The sequence below is a fragment of the Spinacia oleracea genome, chromosome 3 (genome assembly GCF_020520425.1).
Source record: "Spinacia oleracea cultivar Varoflay chromosome 3, BTI_SOV_V1, whole genome shotgun sequence".
Lineage (NCBI taxonomy): Eukaryota > Viridiplantae > Streptophyta > Magnoliopsida > Caryophyllales > Amaranthaceae > Spinacia > Spinacia oleracea.
This window is the reverse complement of record NC_079489.1, coordinates 63,477,696-63,496,216: the sequence shown is the minus strand read 5'-3', so window position 1 is coordinate 63,496,216 and position 18,521 is coordinate 63,477,696. Positions and strand designations below refer to the sequence as shown.

Here is an 18,521-nt window from a genome sequence, read left to right as displayed (position 1 = left end):
CAAAAGTTGAGAGTTTTCCCAAGCCCGCTCATCATTCCTCACACCAAAAGTTGAGAGCTTTCCCAAGCCCGCTCTTAAACTTCTTCTCCCTCTTTGGCTCTAAACCTTCTTACCTAAAACCCTTATACCACCACCACGACACCCCCGTCGTGCACTCCTTGCCGGCGACGTCTACCTCTTAGTGTCGTGACTTTCACACCCCAATTGTTTTCAAAGCCTTCTCTTTACGGTCAGTTTTTACTATTTAAACTCTTCTAAATTAATGTCGTAATTTTTAAAAGTGTATTTTTAAACTATAAGTTCGAAATTTTGATTTATAATACTGTTATTATGCATTCATAAATCATGAATTAAATTTAAGACCATTAGATTTATTTTTACCAATTTAATTGTTCAATCAGGAATTAATTAGGGTTTTATTTATTAATTTGTTAGGAACTCGTGAGTGATCCGTAGCAGGATCAAATTAATCTTTGTATGAGGTATTATTTAATCAAGGTACGTTTATGTGGCTTGATAAGTATGTGTTAAATCTATGTATGGTTTGATTATTAACTTCGAATTATTAATTGTTTTCAAATTGAAAATTGTGAATTAGTGATTTTGAATTGTTTCTGGATTTGTGAAAATTGTTTGAGGATTTTTGAAAGATTAAATATTTTTCTTGATTTTAATATGATGATGGATTTGTTCAAGTTGTGTTTGAAATAGTTTGTTTGGTTTTGTTGAGTTATAAATCTTTATTTCAAAATACGTTGTTTTCTTTAAAAATACGTTTGATTAAATAAAAGGAGGATTGTTGGTTTGTCATATGGGTGGAACTGGATGGTCTTTCATGACATTATTGTACTTTTATAAAGTCTCTAGGTGGAATGGATTCCATGGAACTTTTATGTTCATACGCATCACTTGTTGTGTAAGTCGAGGGTCACTTGTTGACTATTATTTGGTTAGTACCCCAATGTATAGATTTGTGATGGAATACTAGCTTGGGGGTGTGCACATTTAGGAAGGAAGGGGAGATAAGAAGAGGTGTTTTGATTTCCATATTCTAATTGGAATCTATTTTTTTTTTGGAAAGTTTCTACTTTGGAAAGTTTATATATTTGGAATACTTCTTTTCATGGAATGTTTCTACTTTTGGAAAGTTTGTATTTTGGGAATCTTAAATCTTGAAATGTTTATACTTTTGAAAAGTTACTATTTATGGAAAGTTACTATTTATGGAAAGTTTCTAATTTTGGAAAATGAATATTCTATGATTTTAATTAAGCAAGTTTGAATTAAATGGTTTGTGAAAGTACGTTCAAATATATATATAAATGTTTTACATGTCTTGCATATATTCGTACTTAGCTTTTGCTAACCCGTATTTCCTATTTGTTTTGGCTTGGCCCTGTTCACCTTTTGGTGAGCAGTTTTCAGGAACTTGATGTGATGATGTGACATGCTTGCATACGGGATTAATGGAGAGTTCACTAGTTAGGATTTATTTTTCTAAGTTGGTTTCATTTCTGAGTTCAGATTTTAGTATTTTAATTTCAAGGGTTTATTCAACATACACTATTATTATTTCGATTATTATTGTTCAATAAAAAAAAAGTATTTGAGTTATTAGAGAGATGCATTAGTTGAGTAATTAGCCTTTAACGTAATCACGTGGCAGTAATACTCCTAAGTTTCTCTCCAAGGTTGGTTTTATTCAATTAAATGTTGGTTTTAAAAAGAGAGAAATTTGGGGGTGTTACAGTTAAGTTGAACCAATCCGAAAACATAATCAATTCAATACCATGGATATTTCTCGAATTGGGAGTGAGCATAAGTTCTTTATTGCGGTCTATGCAAGTCCAGATCCTACAACGAGGGAAGATTTATGGGATGAACTGAAAGAGTTTGCCTCTACTAATAACAAATTATGGCTAGTAGCAGGAGATTTCAATGACACTTGTTATAACTGGGAGCATAATAGCTCATGCCCAAAGACTAATAGACACTTAGCTCGCTTCAACGAGTAGGTGGAGGAAATACAAATGTTGAAGGTCCAAGTTGTAGGGGATTATAGGCTAAATCGCACTCTTATCAAAGATAAAACCTAATGTTCACCAACTAAAAATATAGCAAGGGAAGTCATGATCAAATACAAAGGGGAAAACAGTGTTCTATACTACTATCAATTAAAATTTCTAAACTATAAGTAACCAATAAAAGGGTGCTTGTATGATTAAAACTACGACAATAATTAAATCAAAAAATATCAACATTAAAGAATATAGGGAAGCGGTTCACCACAAATGCAGAAACCTAGGATAGGACAACAGACAACAGACAACCATAAATAATCAATAACCATAACTAGGGATAACATGCATCTCTCTAATATTATGAATCCCTTAGAAAATAGAACTAGCAGGCTCTCGCAATTTACTAGCGAAATTCCTATCTAATAGTCCTAGGTCAAAAGCATCAGATTTATATCTCTCGACGCATAATCTAAGGCTAGCCGAACTCAATCAAATTAGTCAAGCCGAACAACATTGACAAACAATTAAATCAGACTATAAAAGTCATGATCAACAATCAATATTGAAACCAATCCAATCCTAACCAAACATTCATGTATCCCCTAAAGCCTAGAAATAAACTACTCACACATAATCAAAATTAAAGCAATAATTAAATTGAAGGAAAACATAATTAATAGTGAAATTAAAATGGAAAAGAAATAATACTGAATTGAATAACTAAAAACTGAATCTTGGATTGGCCTTGAATAATTTAATTGACAAAGTTTGAGAGAATAAAAGTGCATGAAAATAAAACTAAGGAAAAATAAATGTAGGAAAGAATATTGTTTGGGTCTAAAACCTCTTAAGTATTTATAGGCATCCCAGGACGCGACTATTCTCAGTTGCTGCAGCGCTAAAGATATCTCTCCCCTGGTGACACTTGACGAATCTGCTCAATCGAGAGCGAGTATGAAAGTGAATTTGCGAATTAATAAGCCCGATCGGGTGGCATTGTCCGATGGAATCAGGCGCAAAGTCTTCGGTTTAGTTTTCATGGACTTTCTTCCACGAGGCCCAAGTCTAACTCCTATAGGCCAAAATAAGCATATGTGACTCCTTGAGGTTTACTGAAACATCACGAACATGCTCAGGATCCGTGTAGCTATCCAGAAATGTAAGAAAAGGGTCTCAAAAGACTAATTTCTAACAAATAACGGCCTGCAACTGATGCGTAAAACACATACTAGCACTAAAAGTGGCACTAAATAGCTCAATTAGGAACAAAAGTGCACATGGGACGAGAGAGAAAACTCTATATAAAATGAAAATATCAGAGTTTCACACACTTGGTCTGGAGGTCTCTCGCCTGAGATTTGGTGTAGTGCCTGGTTGGATCGAACGTTATGCAATAGTGAATGGGGGACGTGTTTTTCTAATGCCAAAGTAGAACACTTACCGGGCGTGGCTTAGGACCATTGTCCTTTGCTTATTTTTCCTAGTGGGTTTGTTCCTCTTCACTCTTTAAATCGTCCGTTCTATTTTCAAGTCGCGTGGTTAACCAATGAGCACTTCCAAGATTTTGTCTCTCTCGAACCTAGCATCTAACTTGCAAACTTGGAATGTAACAAGGATGTTTTCCATAAAAAAATCGTGAGAAACGCACCCTTATGGCTCGAATTGATGGTGTACAAAAAACCCTCTCCTCTAATCATCATTGAGGGCTAACAAAATTGGAGTCAAGGTTGCAAAAATATCTAGAGGAGGTACTAGCACATGAGGAGTTATTTTGGTACCAAAAACCTCGTGTCAAATGGCTTCAAAATTGAGATCAAAACGCGGCCTTTTTCCATATGTGTATTCTTACTCGTCAATGGAAGAATAAAATAGTGCCAATTAAGGACAAGGCAATTGGATACAAGATAAGGAGGAGGTTAAAAATATTATTGTGCAATATTTTTCTATCCTTTTTACTGATGATGGTGCTAATATTGCCTATAACATCCCAACTGATGTTTTTCCCGAGCTACTGTAAAGAGATTGGGATTCTCTTAATCTCCCTTTTTTACGGCCGGAAATTGAAGAGGTAGTCAAGATTATGGGGTCATTAAAATCCCCTGGACCGGATGGATTTCAAGCTGTGTTTTTTTAGAAAAATTGAGAGTTAGTGAAGGAGAGTGTGTACCGCACAACCCTGCTAGTATTAGAAGGGAAAGGATGCCAACCCACCTTAATGCATGATACTCATATTGTGCTCCTTCCAAAGGTGGACCACCCTGAAGCTGCCTCGCAATTCGACCCATAGGACCTTGCAATGTCGCTTATTAATTCATCACAAAGCCCTTGTTAATAGAATAAAATTGGGCTTTCCACATCTGATTTCGAACACACAGGAGAATTTTGTTCCCGAGAGACAAATAACAGACACCATTGTGATAGTCCAAGAGGTTATTCACACGAAGAAAAGAAAACGGGGTGCTAAGGGTCTCATGGCTATTAAGATTGATTTTGAGAAGGCATATGATCGCTTGTGTTTGTCTTTCGTTCGAGATAATCTAATGCATATGAATCTTCCCCTTCTTCTCATCAAGTTATCACGGATTGTGTGTCCACCACATCACTTAGAGTTCTTTGGAATGTTGTGCCTTCTTCCAGTTCCACTCCTAGTCGTGGTGTATGGCAAGGTGACCCATTGTCTCCATATTTATTTGTTATGTGCATGGAAAGACTTTAGAAAACTATAGAGGAAGCATTAATAGCTCAAAGATGGAAGATGATTCGAGCCAGTAGGGGTGGCCCGTTATTATCCAACTTATTTTTTGCTGATTATATTATTTTGTTTGGGAAAGAAAGTGTCGAACAAGCTTCAGTCACGCAAGATTTCCTCACTCGTTTATGAGAAGACAAATAATTCAACACAAATAGCTTAGTTAGTAAAGTCTTAAGTGGGTGTGGATTGAATATCGTCTACACCATTTTTCGTCATTGCCCTATGTGGCTCTCTCTACACGAAAAGAAAAAAATCAAGGGGAATGAGGACAAGTAAGAACAAATTAGTTTTTGAAGGCCAACAAATTGATAAATTAATGACATAACCAAGGTTGTCAGGATCGGGATCCTACCTTGGGTCGTTGAAAGGGGTAGGATCGGATCGGTAGAATCGGATCGTAAGATCGTAAGATTCTACTAAATAGTAAACATAATGTTTATATTATTAAAATGTAATGTAAAATTATGTATACAAGTAATCCTAATACTTAAAGATCATTTCTTACTCACATATAAGATTAATATTTGTGTAGATATCAAGTGCAATTAATAAAATGTGCGCAAGATTGTTGAAATTAAGATTTTAGTTATGATCTACTTCAAGTCTTAATTGATAAAATTATATGAATTTCTTGACTTTTTATTAAAAATGATACTACTTTTTTTTTTATAACTAATTTATTGATAGAAAAGTATGATATTTCTTTTTTTTAGGAAAGAAAAGTATGATATTTCTAATGATATGTGATTATGAACTATTTATTAATAAAAAAATCATTATCTTGAAATATTATATTCTGGATCGGATCGTTGTAACGGATCGTAGGATCTTATTAAGATCCTACCACTCAATTTTTTTTATCGAGGTAGGATCGTAAGATCCTACACGTACACATTAATATCCTACCTAAGATCTGAATCGGTGGCGTGTTTTTAGATCGTAGAGTCGTGGGATCGTAAGATCCGAATCGGGAGTTTAACAAAAATGTTAAGCTAGTACCTACACCATTGTTGCACATTTCGTAAATTAGTTTTTTAGAGCTAATTTATAAATTAGCTTGTCATGTCACATAATATTTTAAGCTACTCCCCTTTCTAGCTAATTGGTACCCCAAGTCCCCAATGCATGGTTAGCTACTAGCTTGATATTTAATGTAGTCATAATTGTCAATCAATACTTTAAATTTAATTTAATATTATTTCATTGGCCTAGTTTTTTAAAAAAGTAAATTAGCTTGCTTGGCCAAACTAATTTATCATTTCAACTCCAATGGTCAAGCTAGTAGCTTGAAATTTCAAAAAATTGCAAGTAAGTCCCTAGCTACAACCGTTGAAGTTGCTCTTGGCTTGAAAATTAGACAGCTACATATTTTGTTTGAAAATGTAAAAAAAGAAATATAAATAATTATTGACAAGTAGCCAACCACTAGAGCAACAAGTAGCTGAAAATAGTGTAGCTTAAAAAGTTAATGTGATATCATACGTTATAAAATGATTTAGCCAAGCATTAAAGTTGCTCTAAGAGCCTATTGAAGGACAATACTGTACCATCTCCATTAATTTTTAGTTCTCGTTTTTTGCTTTCATTTTACTTTATGACCAACTTATCAAAATCGACAAACATAAGTTACATTGAAACTTGACAACGTTATAACTTGCAAGTATGATGAAAACGCTAATAAAACTTTCAACAAAACAATCAAAGAAAGGATCTCTACTTCTTATCCTCATCTAACAAATTCTTTTATTTTTTTAAAGTTCAAAAGGATACATTAATAAGGACATGATTTTCAAAAATATTTGTTCCATTCTCAACTGCACTCATTCATATCATGGTATAAAATAATTTTAGTAATTATATTGCTCACGATAAACTGAACTATCGGCCACCAATAATAAATTGAGTTTCCTTCTTTGATATATTTTTTATTTAACTAACTTAAATCCCAAATGAATTATTTTTGTAATCTTAATTATTTTTTCTTATAAATTAATTAATCAGCACTAATCAGTTAAATATCCTTCTTTGTTTTTTTTGTTGAACTAACTTAAATCCCCAATGAATTGTTTCTGTAATCTTAATAAAATTTTGCTTATAAATTAATTAATCATCCTACAAGAAAGTGGAGCCTTTAATAATAATGCACATTTCTTTGTTTAATGTAAATGTTTTCCAAGGCTGGCAAACTCATCATCCCTTTCCCCTACGCCAACTCTTTTCTTCGCGTTCTCTCTATCCTCCATTGTTCTGCAGAAGCCGCCATTTTTGCTGTTGCTTCGTGTTACTCCCTCTCTTCTTCGAGATCTACTCTTTCTCTCTCCTTCTTTTCAGGTAACCGTTCGTTAATTTTAATATTCACAATTTCAATAGCTGCAATCGCTTCAATTTCGTTAATTTTTCGGCTACATTTTCTGAATTAAATTGTGCAATTTGGTTTCATTTTCCAGTATTATGTAGTATCAACTGTTGATTTCTGATTTTACGTTGTTTAAAACTTGTGCTATTTCGTTTGTTTCGACCTAATTTGATTTTGCTCGCAATTTTATTTTCCAGTTTTATAATCAGAAGTGTTAGGGTTTAGGATTGACGTTTTATTTTTTAAATTGGTAATTGATGTATTTTTTTTTTAGATTTGGGAACTGGCACAGCAATGCGAAGTGCGGAAGTATTGCGTAGAATAAATTGAGGATTCTGTATGTATCATATTTTTATTACATTTTTGGTGCATTATTTTCTTGATTAGAGTAACTATTGATAGTTAGGTGTCAAAATTTTGATTATCTGTCAATGAAGATTTTCAGTTGGTGAATTGTTGCTGGATAAGAGAGAAAAATGGTTCTTATATACTATCTGATCGTTGCATTGCCTTGCACAATTGGAGCGATTGCTCTCGCGATTTTTCACATATACCGGCATCTTACAAATTACACTGAGCCGACTTTTCAAAGATATATTGTTCGTATCATCTTCATGGTCCCGGTGAGTGCAACAACTTTTTATTTTCATTTCCCTTTGGGGCACTGTGGTATGATTTTTAGTTTTGTGATTGTTGATGTTGTGCCTGTAATGTACCAATGTTGACTACTTATGTAATGCTAAATATGGTTTTCTTAGGAAGTTGTTTGTCTGATCAGCGTACTCGGCTACTTTTAGTATGTTGGCGTTTAGCATAATGCTTGGAACTCTGATACTTAATATACTTTTGTTACATTGGAGTGATTTCATCTTTTATTTAACATCGCCCTTTACTGTGTAATGTCTTGCAAAAGTGCCGAATTATTCTTCCTACAGTAAATGCCTACTTTTGTTGTAACCCCTTTTTCAGCTACTTGAGAGAGTTTAGGACATGTTTTACTCATGGGAAGGTTCCCTTGTTATTGATAGATTCCATGCAGAGTTTAGATGTGTGGTCATCAATCATCAATTCATCTTACTAGTGGAAAAAAAATTTGCGAATGATATTTTTGTTTCTGGGATGTAGTGGCAGTTGGAAGTTCATCCTGCGGTCAATGTTTTTAATGTGATTTACTGTTTGTGTTGGTCAATGGGACATTATGGTTTGGTTTTTTATAGCTGAAGAACACTTGTCTTTCTATCCAAAGTCCTCATATTTATTTATTTTATTTATTTTTTGTTTGTGAAGAGACCCCCGTATGTCATGCTTCACTGAATCATGTCTAGGATCCGTTTATGCAAAAGCTTTTTTTTATAGGACGGGCAGCATAAAATATGGCTGTTTGGAGTCGTTGGACTTTCTTTGATCCCTTGATTACGCTTTTCACCAACGGGTTACACTTTGTGTGCCTGTATGTACTTGAATTGGAGAAGGTGGAGTCTCTGTTTTGTCGCTCTGGGATTCCATTTGTAGCACATTTAGTTTGTGATGAAAGGGTTAGAGGATTTGTTGGGAACTGGGGAAGTTTTTTTGTTGTGTTGGGTTGAGATGTATGTTGCAACATTTTGGATTAGAGATGAAATCTATGTAGTCGATCAAATTGTTTTTCTCACACCTTTTTTATATATGGGGGCTTGTTCTAGTATCATTCATTTTCTATTTCTCTTTTCGAGAAATCGATGTTCTCTACGTGATTTCCATTGGTCTTCTTGTAAAAGTCTTCAAAGGATCTTCATATCACAATAGTAGGTGTTAGACCCTTTATTTTGAAAATGTACGGGTTCTGCTAGTCTGAGTATTATTTATACCTGCAGAAAAAGTCAAAATATATGGAACATCTAGAAATAAGCCTTAAAAAAGTTGGATATTGGGTTCATAAGTTCCTTTTCTGGAGAAGAATCATAATTTCATATAAAAAGTACATGGAAATTTTGACTGGCCATAGAAATTTTGGACTATGAGTACTTTTCAAATTGATCCTAAGTTTTTTACACATCATGTCCCTGTTTTTTTTCTTCTTTTAGTAGGTTTTTAGTCCAAAATTTAAATGACTCAGTACTTGCTGAAGCTATTTGCTTTTATTGTGTGTTGTCTGTTTCTGGAAGATACCATGTCCTTGTGTTCCCAAAGGGTCCTTTTGGAGGATGCATAGCCTTGTGGCTATATGAACTTTCATTGTATCATCTATTCAACAAGGATTATTATTTTCATGTTGATATTGTAATGCTTTTTCTCTGCTATGTTTTCTGCTCCTTCGATTTTCTCTGATCTGTTGGTTTATATCCTTGCTGTCCTTGCTTAACATCATGGTGGAACTTATACTTTGCACAGGTTTACGCGTTAATGTCTTTCTTGGCCTTGGTCATGCGTGATAAAGCCATATATTTCAATTCTCTGAGAGAAATGTAAGTATGGAGAATAATGTCTTTCACTTTTGGGTTTTCAGTTATGCTTTCACTCCATTGCATTTGCTCTACTGTTTTGTTTTACATCCCTTATCTTGTTAATTTGTTTTATGGTTTTGTTTGCTTGATCAAAGTGAAGAGGCAAGCATAAACATTGTTTTCATGTGAATTTTTAGAGTTGATCTGCAATGGCCAAATGAATTTTATGGAGCTAGATTTTTATTTGGTCATTAGAATTGATAGGGCTCTGTTCAATCAATAGAGGGAGCCTTGTGCACTTGGTACAATCTTTTTTTTTAATTAGAATTGATAGGGCTCTGCTCAAAAGACTTGTGAGGAGGGCAAAGAACGATCAAAACATGTTGCACGATATCTTATTATTTTTGTGCTAGAGAATAGAAAAGATAAACAGAAGGTTAGAGAGAGAAAATAATGCCGAAAATGGAGTAATAAGGACAGAGATGAAGTTGTATTGATAATGCAGGGTAATAACATTCTCCTATACAATGAGTCAGTTAACCAACTTCTGGATGCCTTTCTTTCTCTTACTCTCTTCTCAGCACCCTTTTTCCTACCCAAGCAACTCCATAGCTGACTTTGCTAATGCCCCTAAAGATGCTAACAGAATTTAGATTGCATAGGTGAAGCCACATCAAGAGCCTTAGGTGGGATGCTGACAGAATGTAGCAGTGCGAGTAAGACGGGTATAACTTTGAAGTGCAGATTTTTGGTTCTAGGTTTCAGTTAATCCATAAAGCGACTATTTTTCTTTGCATTTTAATTGTTTCACAAGCATCGCCTCCCTTTGCACCCTTGACCTTTATTTGACTTCTCATCACTCTCTTCCCTTCATGTCTAGTGACATATTGCTGAAAACATTAAAGGAGTCAAAAGCGCTGTAAGTCAGTAACTAATAAGAAATGTTCATTTTGATGAAATTTAAGGTTTGGAAGATCTACTATGCTGCTATGCATTGACCTCATTTGGATTCATCCGAACTTGACCAAGGTTAAATGATCAACCAAGTTAAACAACTATTTTGGGCACTTGATTATTGGTTAATTAGATGAGCGGCTTGACATTGGCTTAAATCTGCGTACTTCAAAAACGTTGGGGAGAACAGCTTCTTTGCATTAGCAGATTGGGTTGCTCATCTAGTCAATGACTGTTGACTCCATAGATGCATAAAATAAGATTTCAAAGTTGTTGTAAATGGAAAAGTGAGTAGAACTCAAAGAAGTTATGAAAACGAAAGAGTGGATAAACCTCGGTATAATGGATGGAGTTATCCATGGGAGCAGGCTTGGCCTTTTTGTTCTCAACTATTACTAGTTAATGAGTTTTTCTTAATTTTTGGTAAGTGGAGTAATAATGTTATTTACGATTATCAACATGCATATTATAACTAAACACACTTGATTTATCTCAGTTATACGTATAATCTATAACTTGTTTTTTTTTATCAAACTTGATGATTAAATTTCAGACTGATTATTCTGTTGAAAATAATGTTTTAAACTTGAAACCTTATCAAAGAAGTTTTCAGTACATAGTAAAATCTTGTTTACCTTTCTCCCTACTCCAAGGTGGAAAGGGAAACAAATTCCCAATAAAAATCTCCTTAAAAAATCAATTAATGAACTAAACTAGTACAGTAATTAACCCTTATAACTTGGCCCAAACTTATTACACTAAATTTAATAAAGTGGAAATAAAATTAGTTAAATGTAAACAACTCACTTTATGAGTATTGAGTAAGGTAAAACATGCAACTCCCTAGAAAAGATTTAAAATACAGATATCAGTATCAAGACAACCAACCACTAATCCACTATGTTGTAGGGAAATAAGACTTGACTCACATCATGTTCTCACATGTTGGTGCACTTGGTTACTTGTTAACTTTTGGCGATTCGGTGACTGCTGCTGTCGCCTCTGGTCTGGTCAACTACAATGTATAAGAAGGCTCAAGGCGCACCTAGACTATGAGGATCCTGCTGCATCTAGGCGAGCCTTAGTGTGCCTCAGTGACTGAATAATAATTAAAAATATTTGGAGTGAAAAGGACTGCTGCTTGTCGACTGGTACCTCTGTGTCTAGGCGTGACTTTTCTAAACACTGGTCAACTTGGTATTTTAAGTACTTTTTGTTTGGAGAAATTTTTTCTCTGTAGATATAGGGTGTTGTGTGTATTTTCACCATTGCACATGTAAGAATACGATAGATAGGTTTATATGGCTTGCTTAGTGCATATTGCGCTTTGTGTAGCTCCGAATGGGTTATTGGTTTTATGCTGCTAAGTACTGCTATCTTTTATTGGTTCTTTATTTGTCTCTTTTTGTAGTATCCAGCATGTGTTAACCCCATAATTTTTTTTTGCTGTTCCAGATATGAAGCATGGGTTATATATAATTTCTTATCTCTCTGCTTGGCATGGGTGGGAGGACCTGGGGCTGTTGTGCTTAGTTTGAGTGGACGAGTTTTGAAGCCTTCAATGTGTCTGATGACATGTTGCTTTCCTCCTATTCCGTTGGATGGGTGAGTAATATGTGATGAAATTTTCTTTGCCCAGTTTGTTATATTATCTCTTGTCAATATTCTATCCTGAAATTGTGGTATATTTATATTTTTAGGAATAAGAAGTTAAGAACTGTTATAGCGGTATGAATAATAACAATATGAAATATAGACTTGCATATGCTGCCAATGCCAAAGTTCGTTTTTTTAATAAATCATTTAGAGTTTTGGCGGATTTAGTCATTGATGTAAAATAGCTGCTTTCAGTGACATTTCTAAGTAATATGTAACCACGTTTTGTGAGCTTAAATGGAAACAAACTCATTTTGTATTGTTGGTGACTTGATTCTGTACAGGCGTTTCATACGGAGGTGTAAGCAAGGGTGTTTGCAATTTGTTATTTTGAAACCCATTTTGGTGGCTGTCACATTTATACTCTATGCAAAGGGAAAATACGAAGATGGAGACTTCAGTGCAAATCAATCTTACCTCTATTTCACCATTATATATACCATCTCATATTCTGTTGCTCTATATGCGTTGGTCTTGTTTTATGTGGCATGCCGAGATCTTCTCCAGCCGTTCAATCCTGTTCCCAAATTTGTTTTGATAAAGTCTGTTGTTTTCTTAACATATTGGCAGGTAATTTCTTTTCTCCTGACAGTAGAGTTTTATGGTAGCACAATTTTATTGTATTTTGGTTTTCTCGGTAAATTTTAGGTTCTCGGGTGACAGGGTCACGGGTTGGGTATGTTGAACAAATACACATTTATGCTGCCTGGAATAGCCGTACATTGTGTGAAGGGAGTATCATCATTGGATATTATTTTGTAACTGTTGTTAGTTGAAGGCAGGATTGCTATTAATTTCTATATTATGCTGCCTGTTATAGCTTACATAGATGCATCTTATTGAACTATGGATTGGAACCATGATATGATTGATCTTCCATTTTCTCACTATGTACTGGTGCCTTTTGTAGGGAGTCTTGGTTTTTCTTGCTGCCAAGTCTGGATTCATTAAAAATGCAGAGGATGCTGCTGACGTCCAAAATTTTATTATTTGTGTTGAGATGCTCATGGCTGCCATAGGTCACTTTTATGCTTTCCCTTACAAGGAGTATGCTGGTGCAAATATCGGTGTCTCTCCTGGTCTCACAGGAAGCCTTGCTCATGCCGTGAAATTGAATGACTTCTATCACGATACAGTTCATCAGGTGAGTTATTTGTGTGTTTCTTTCGGGTACCAATTGTCACAAACCAAGAGAATTTGGCTAACTTATGGAAAAATAGAACATAGTTTGATTTCTGAGGTTTAGTTGAATTATATTGCTATTCTTAATCTCAAGCTTAGAATTTATGCTGTAGCTGTAGGATGCTGTTAATTTTCAAGTCCCTGAATTCTGATATACTAAATGCATGTTCTAGAATCTAGCCTCTGATTAAGCTTCAATTCCGCCAAAATCAACTGGTAGTTCTCCTGAACCTCTATTTAGTGTAGTGTTAAACAAAGAGGTTACATGTATTAGAGAAGTTTAAGTTTTGAACTTGTTGAGATTAAAAGTCAAGCTGTATTCTTTAAGTTTTGAACTTGTTGACCATGGTCTGAACTCTGAAGTCTGAACTGATATCTGTCAACAATTAAATGTTGTTGCAGTTTGCACCAACTTATCATGAGTATGTTCTTTACAACCACGGTGAGGGTGAAGAAGGGACAAGGAAGTACAGGTCACGTACATTTGTGCCTACTGGTCAGGAGATGGATGCTGTTAGGAGAAATAAACACCTGTATGGGAACAAGCTGGATGATATTCAACTTTCTAGCCAGTCATCCTCTGGTGTGAGCAGTCCAGAGAATCCGGTGATTGGCCACAATTCAAATTCAGAGAAGATGAACTCTTCCCTTCTTGTTGATACTACAAATTCTGTATCGGTCCCATATGATATGACTCTTATTGATCTAGACCTTTCAAGTTACCCTTCAAATGTTCCTGCAGTTAGTGAGACGACAAAAAGGTGACATGTCTGAAGCTCTGCCTGCAGGTAAGGCACCAGCTAGAACTTTGTCATGTTGCAAACACCTTTGGTTTGAGATGAAAAACCCATAAATGACAGAAATAGTGTGAATATATTACTTGAAAACCTTCACGGTCTTTGTTACAAAGGTAGGTTTGCTGCATGTACCATGGTTTTGTGGTGTTTGAGCTTTGTTCATCCATGCTATTCTTCGATGAGGCTCATGTGGTGTTTTTCAGACCAGTCGTTAGATCTAGTTCTCTAGTGCGGCATTAGGTCTGCTTGGTTTGCCGCCATTTGTCAGTCGCTCTGGTTGTTTAAGAGGCCAAGCTACTTCCTGAATGAATGGACGTATTGTGAAATGTAAATGATAGGTATAGATTTAATGATTTATATTTTCAGGAGAGTATTTGTTTTCAGCATAAGTGCTCTGTTTTATTTTTGTTAACTTCTCTCGTCAATATTTCTTTTGAAATCCAGTTTTTAGATACAAAAAGATATTCGGCCTCTGAGGATTAGGCTTTGCACATAGAATGCTCTTAAGTCGTATTTATTTGCCTTGAAGGGTCTATATATTGGGTGACCTAGACATCGATGAGCCGATAGTACGACTATACGAGCAGTAAAATACTAAAATGGTATTCTAAGCATATCTCAAGTTGATGTTCCTTTGTTGGTCTGCCCGAGATAATGGTAGTCTTAATTTTCTCAACCCTACTGGTAGATTAGTTGAATACTGAAACTAATTAGTTATGCAATGCAACCGATTATTTACTAATTAGTTATGCAATGAAATCGATTTTTTAAGCAATGAAATCAATTAATTAAGCAATCATAGTGGTCTTTTCAGTAAGGTGGTTTTACACAAAAGTAGCCGTTTGGATAAATGCAAAAGGAATGATATCTATGCGAAAGAAATTATCTCTCTATTAATCTAATATATATATATATATATATATATATATATATATATATATATATATATATATATATATATATATATATATATATATAAAGGAGACATATTTGCTGAAATATTAGAGCGTCACCTAGGATTACTATTGGTTTCGGCCAATGAAAAATAAGATTTCTAATTTATTTTTGAATTAAAAAAAATCAAGTGCCACGTAGATAATATTAGGTGCCACGTAGATATTTTAATTAATTAATTACTAATATATACAACTCCATTTAAAATCAAACACTCTAATAATTAAAAAATCAATCTAAAATAAAATTCATCCAAAATTAAACACTAATCTAAAATAAAATTCATCCATAATCAAACACTAATCTAAAATAAAATTCAATCTAAAATCAAACAATCCAATATTAGAGCGCCACTTAGAAAATCTAATGCTTTCGGCCAATGAAAAATAATATTTTGAAATTATTTTGAATTAAAAAAAGTGAAGTGCCACGTAGATAAATAATTAGGCGACATGTAGATATTTTTATTAATTACTTATTAATATTACGCATATACAATTTCATCCAAAATCAAACACTCTAATAATGAAAAAATAAATCTAAAATGAAATTCAATCCAAAATAAAAAATAATCTAATCTAATATATAACTATAGCAGTTGGTATATATAGGAGTTTTATTTTAACTTAACAATTTAATAAAATCTAGTGCCACACTATTAGACGCCCAGTTTTACGCATGTCGCCCATTTTTTAAATGGTGAAAAGTCAAAATTACCCTTATAAATTCACCCCCACCATAACCCCCCCCCCCCCCCCCCCCCCCCCCACACCATAAACCCCAACCCAACCCCATACATCACTTTCTCTCTCTTTAATTCCCCACCCCCTTCCCAATTTAGGCACCCACCACCAGCCGCCACCAACCACCCCCATCCACCACAGCCACCCACCACTGACACCACCACCCCCACCTAACTGATTTGTTTTCCGCTACCCACTGCCGGATAAATCATCGTCATTCATCAACATACCGCCGACGCACCACCATCAACAAAGGTTTTTCTCGTTTTCCCACCACCAACCGCCGGTGCACCACCATGAACAAAAGTTTGTAATGGGTCCCAAGAAGAAGTCAAAGGTTAGCTCGTCGGGTCAAGAGGAAAGGATGCCGTCACCGCCACCGTCCACGACCGAGTTGCAGGTTTAGTATTTTTTTTAATGGAATAGGGCCAATATATATTCCTATTCCAACCTAGGAAATTAAGGAATAGGGTTGTCAGCTCTATTCCATGTAAAACACGGAATATGGATATATCTTGACCTTATTCCGTGTTTTACATGGAATAAGGATATGAACTCTATTCCAACCCTAGGTGAAAATAGGAATATTGGCTCCATTCCAGCCTAGGGATGGAATAGAGATCTCAACTCTATTCCATGTATATGATGTATGCCCAATTAATATATCAGTTTGTTGTCCTCTTGTCCGTGATTTTGGATGGGTGTTATCCATCAGTTACTTTTATTTGGTTTATTTTAATTTTCTTTAATATCTTTCCTTCATTATGGTGTGCAGTAATATAATTAATTTATTATCAGTTTTTTTTTCTTGAAGGGTCATTTATTAATTATAATGTCAATAAATAATTTTTCCAAATGAATACAAGTGAACATTTTTTTTTTTGATGGAAGCAAGTGAACATTTCTTTTCTTTCACTAATTATTAACTTAGCTTTAGTCAACAAATAAACAAACAAACTGTTGTGAATAAACAAGAGAGATAAGAGAGAGAATAGTGTTGTGTCTATTATTTTATATAGTATCGGATATATATAGGATACAATAGTTAGGATTTTACCAGACCCTATAATATTCGGAGATATTGACAGGGGTATAATGGGCATCCATATTATATTTCATAACACTCCCCTTTGGATATCCATTATACAAAATTAAAATTTCTCTCTTAAAATAAAATATTTCCTAATGCGCGTACAATGATGCCTCATTAAAAACCTTACCAAGAAAAACCAGTGGAAAAATATCATGGTTAAGGGAAAAAGAGTGCAGCGCGCATCTACTTCCCGTCATGATTACATAACTTGAGATCTTTCAGACCACACAATCCAATATGATAAACTAATTTCTTGAAAGTAGCCGTTGGAAGCGCCTTAGTAAATAGGTCGGCCAAATTTTCACTTGAACGAATCTATAGAACCTGTACATCACCATTCGTCTGCAGTTCATGGGTTAAAAATAATGTTGGTAAAATGTGCTTTGTTCTATCACCTTTGATGTATCCTTCCTTGAGTTGTGCAATGCATGCTGCATTTTCCTCGTACATAATTGTTGGAGCTTCTTTCCCTGTGGATATGCCGCAATCTTCTCGTATATGTTGAGTTGCAAACCTTAACCATACACATTCACGACTAGCTTCGTGAATAGCTAAAATTTCTGCATGGTTAGAAGAAGTAGCTGCAATAGTTTTCTTCATGGAACGCCAAAAAATGGCAGTACTACCACATGTGAACACATATCCTGTTTGTGATCGAGCATATGGGGATTAGACAAATAACCTGCATCTGCAAAACCAACTAAATCTTCTTTGGTTTTGTTAGAAAATAATAAACCCATATCTTTCGTTCCTTGAAGGTAACGAAGTACATGCTTTATTCCATTCCAATGCCTTCGAGTTGGACATGAGCTAAACCTTGCTAACAGATTTACTGCAAATGATATGTCAGGTCTCGTATTACTAGCAAAGTACATCAATGCCCCTATTGCACTAAGTATGGTACTTCAGGACCAATGATTTCTTCATCATTTTTCCGAGGGCGGAATGGGTCTTTATCCACATTTAGTGATCTTACAACCATTGGACTACTCAGCGGATGTGCTTGATCCAAAGAGAACCTTTTTAGTACATTTTCCGTGTATGTTGTTTGATGCACAAAGATTCCATTTCTTTAGGTGCTCAATTTTTATCCCTAAGCAAATTTTTTTCTTTCCAAGATCTTTCATCTCAAATTCTTTCTTTAAATATTCCCCTGTATGCGAAATCTCTTTAGGAGTTCTAAAAATGTTTAAATCATCAACATACACTGCAATTATTACAAATCAGGTCCCAAATCTCTTTATAAAAATGCATGGACTTATGGGGTCATTCTTATAGCCTTCTTTTAACAAGTACTCGGCACTCACTCAGGATATTATACCACATACGCCCTAATTGTTTCAATTCATAAAGAGATCTATTTAATTTTATGCAGTAATGTTCTTGAGAACTAGAATTTGTTTCTTCTGGCAGTTTAAATCCTTCCGGGACTTGCATATAAATGTCATTGTCTAATGGCCCATACAAGTAGGTTGTGACTACATCAATTAAACGTAAATCAACTCATTCTCTTATTTTAAGACTGATAAGAAATCTGAAAGTAGTTGCATCCACCACAGGAGAGTAAGTTTCTTCATAATCAATTCCAGG

General features: G+C 34.7%; 1 protein-coding gene across 3 annotated transcripts; it reads left to right on the top strand.

Moving 5' to 3' along the window:
• The first annotated feature begins 6,920 nt into the window (after window positions 1-6,920).
• LOC110805633 (uncharacterized) lies at window positions 6,921-14,553 on the top strand. Of its 3 annotated transcripts, none has more exons than XM_022011254.2 (8): window positions 6,921-7,104; window positions 7,404-7,466; window positions 7,575-7,752; window positions 9,500-9,573; window positions 11,962-12,111; window positions 12,447-12,732; window positions 13,073-13,306; window positions 13,747-14,553. In XM_022011254.2, the coding sequence occupies exons 3-8, from the start codon at window positions 7,606-7,608 to the stop codon at window positions 14,107-14,109; spliced, it is 1,254 nt and encodes a 417-aa protein (XP_021866946.1). In that variant the 5' UTR covers window positions 6,921-7,104; window positions 7,404-7,466; window positions 7,575-7,605; the 3' UTR covers window positions 14,110-14,553. The 3 variants fall into 3 exon arrangements, with proteins under 3 accessions (XP_021866946.1, XP_021866945.1, XP_056696360.1); XM_022011253.2 differs by having other exon boundaries at window positions 6,922-7,104; window positions 7,567-7,752; XM_056840382.1 differs by lacking the exon at window positions 7,404-7,466 and having other exon boundaries at window positions 6,922-7,104; window positions 7,567-7,752.
• The last annotated feature ends 3,968 nt before the right edge of the window (window positions 14,554-18,521 follow it).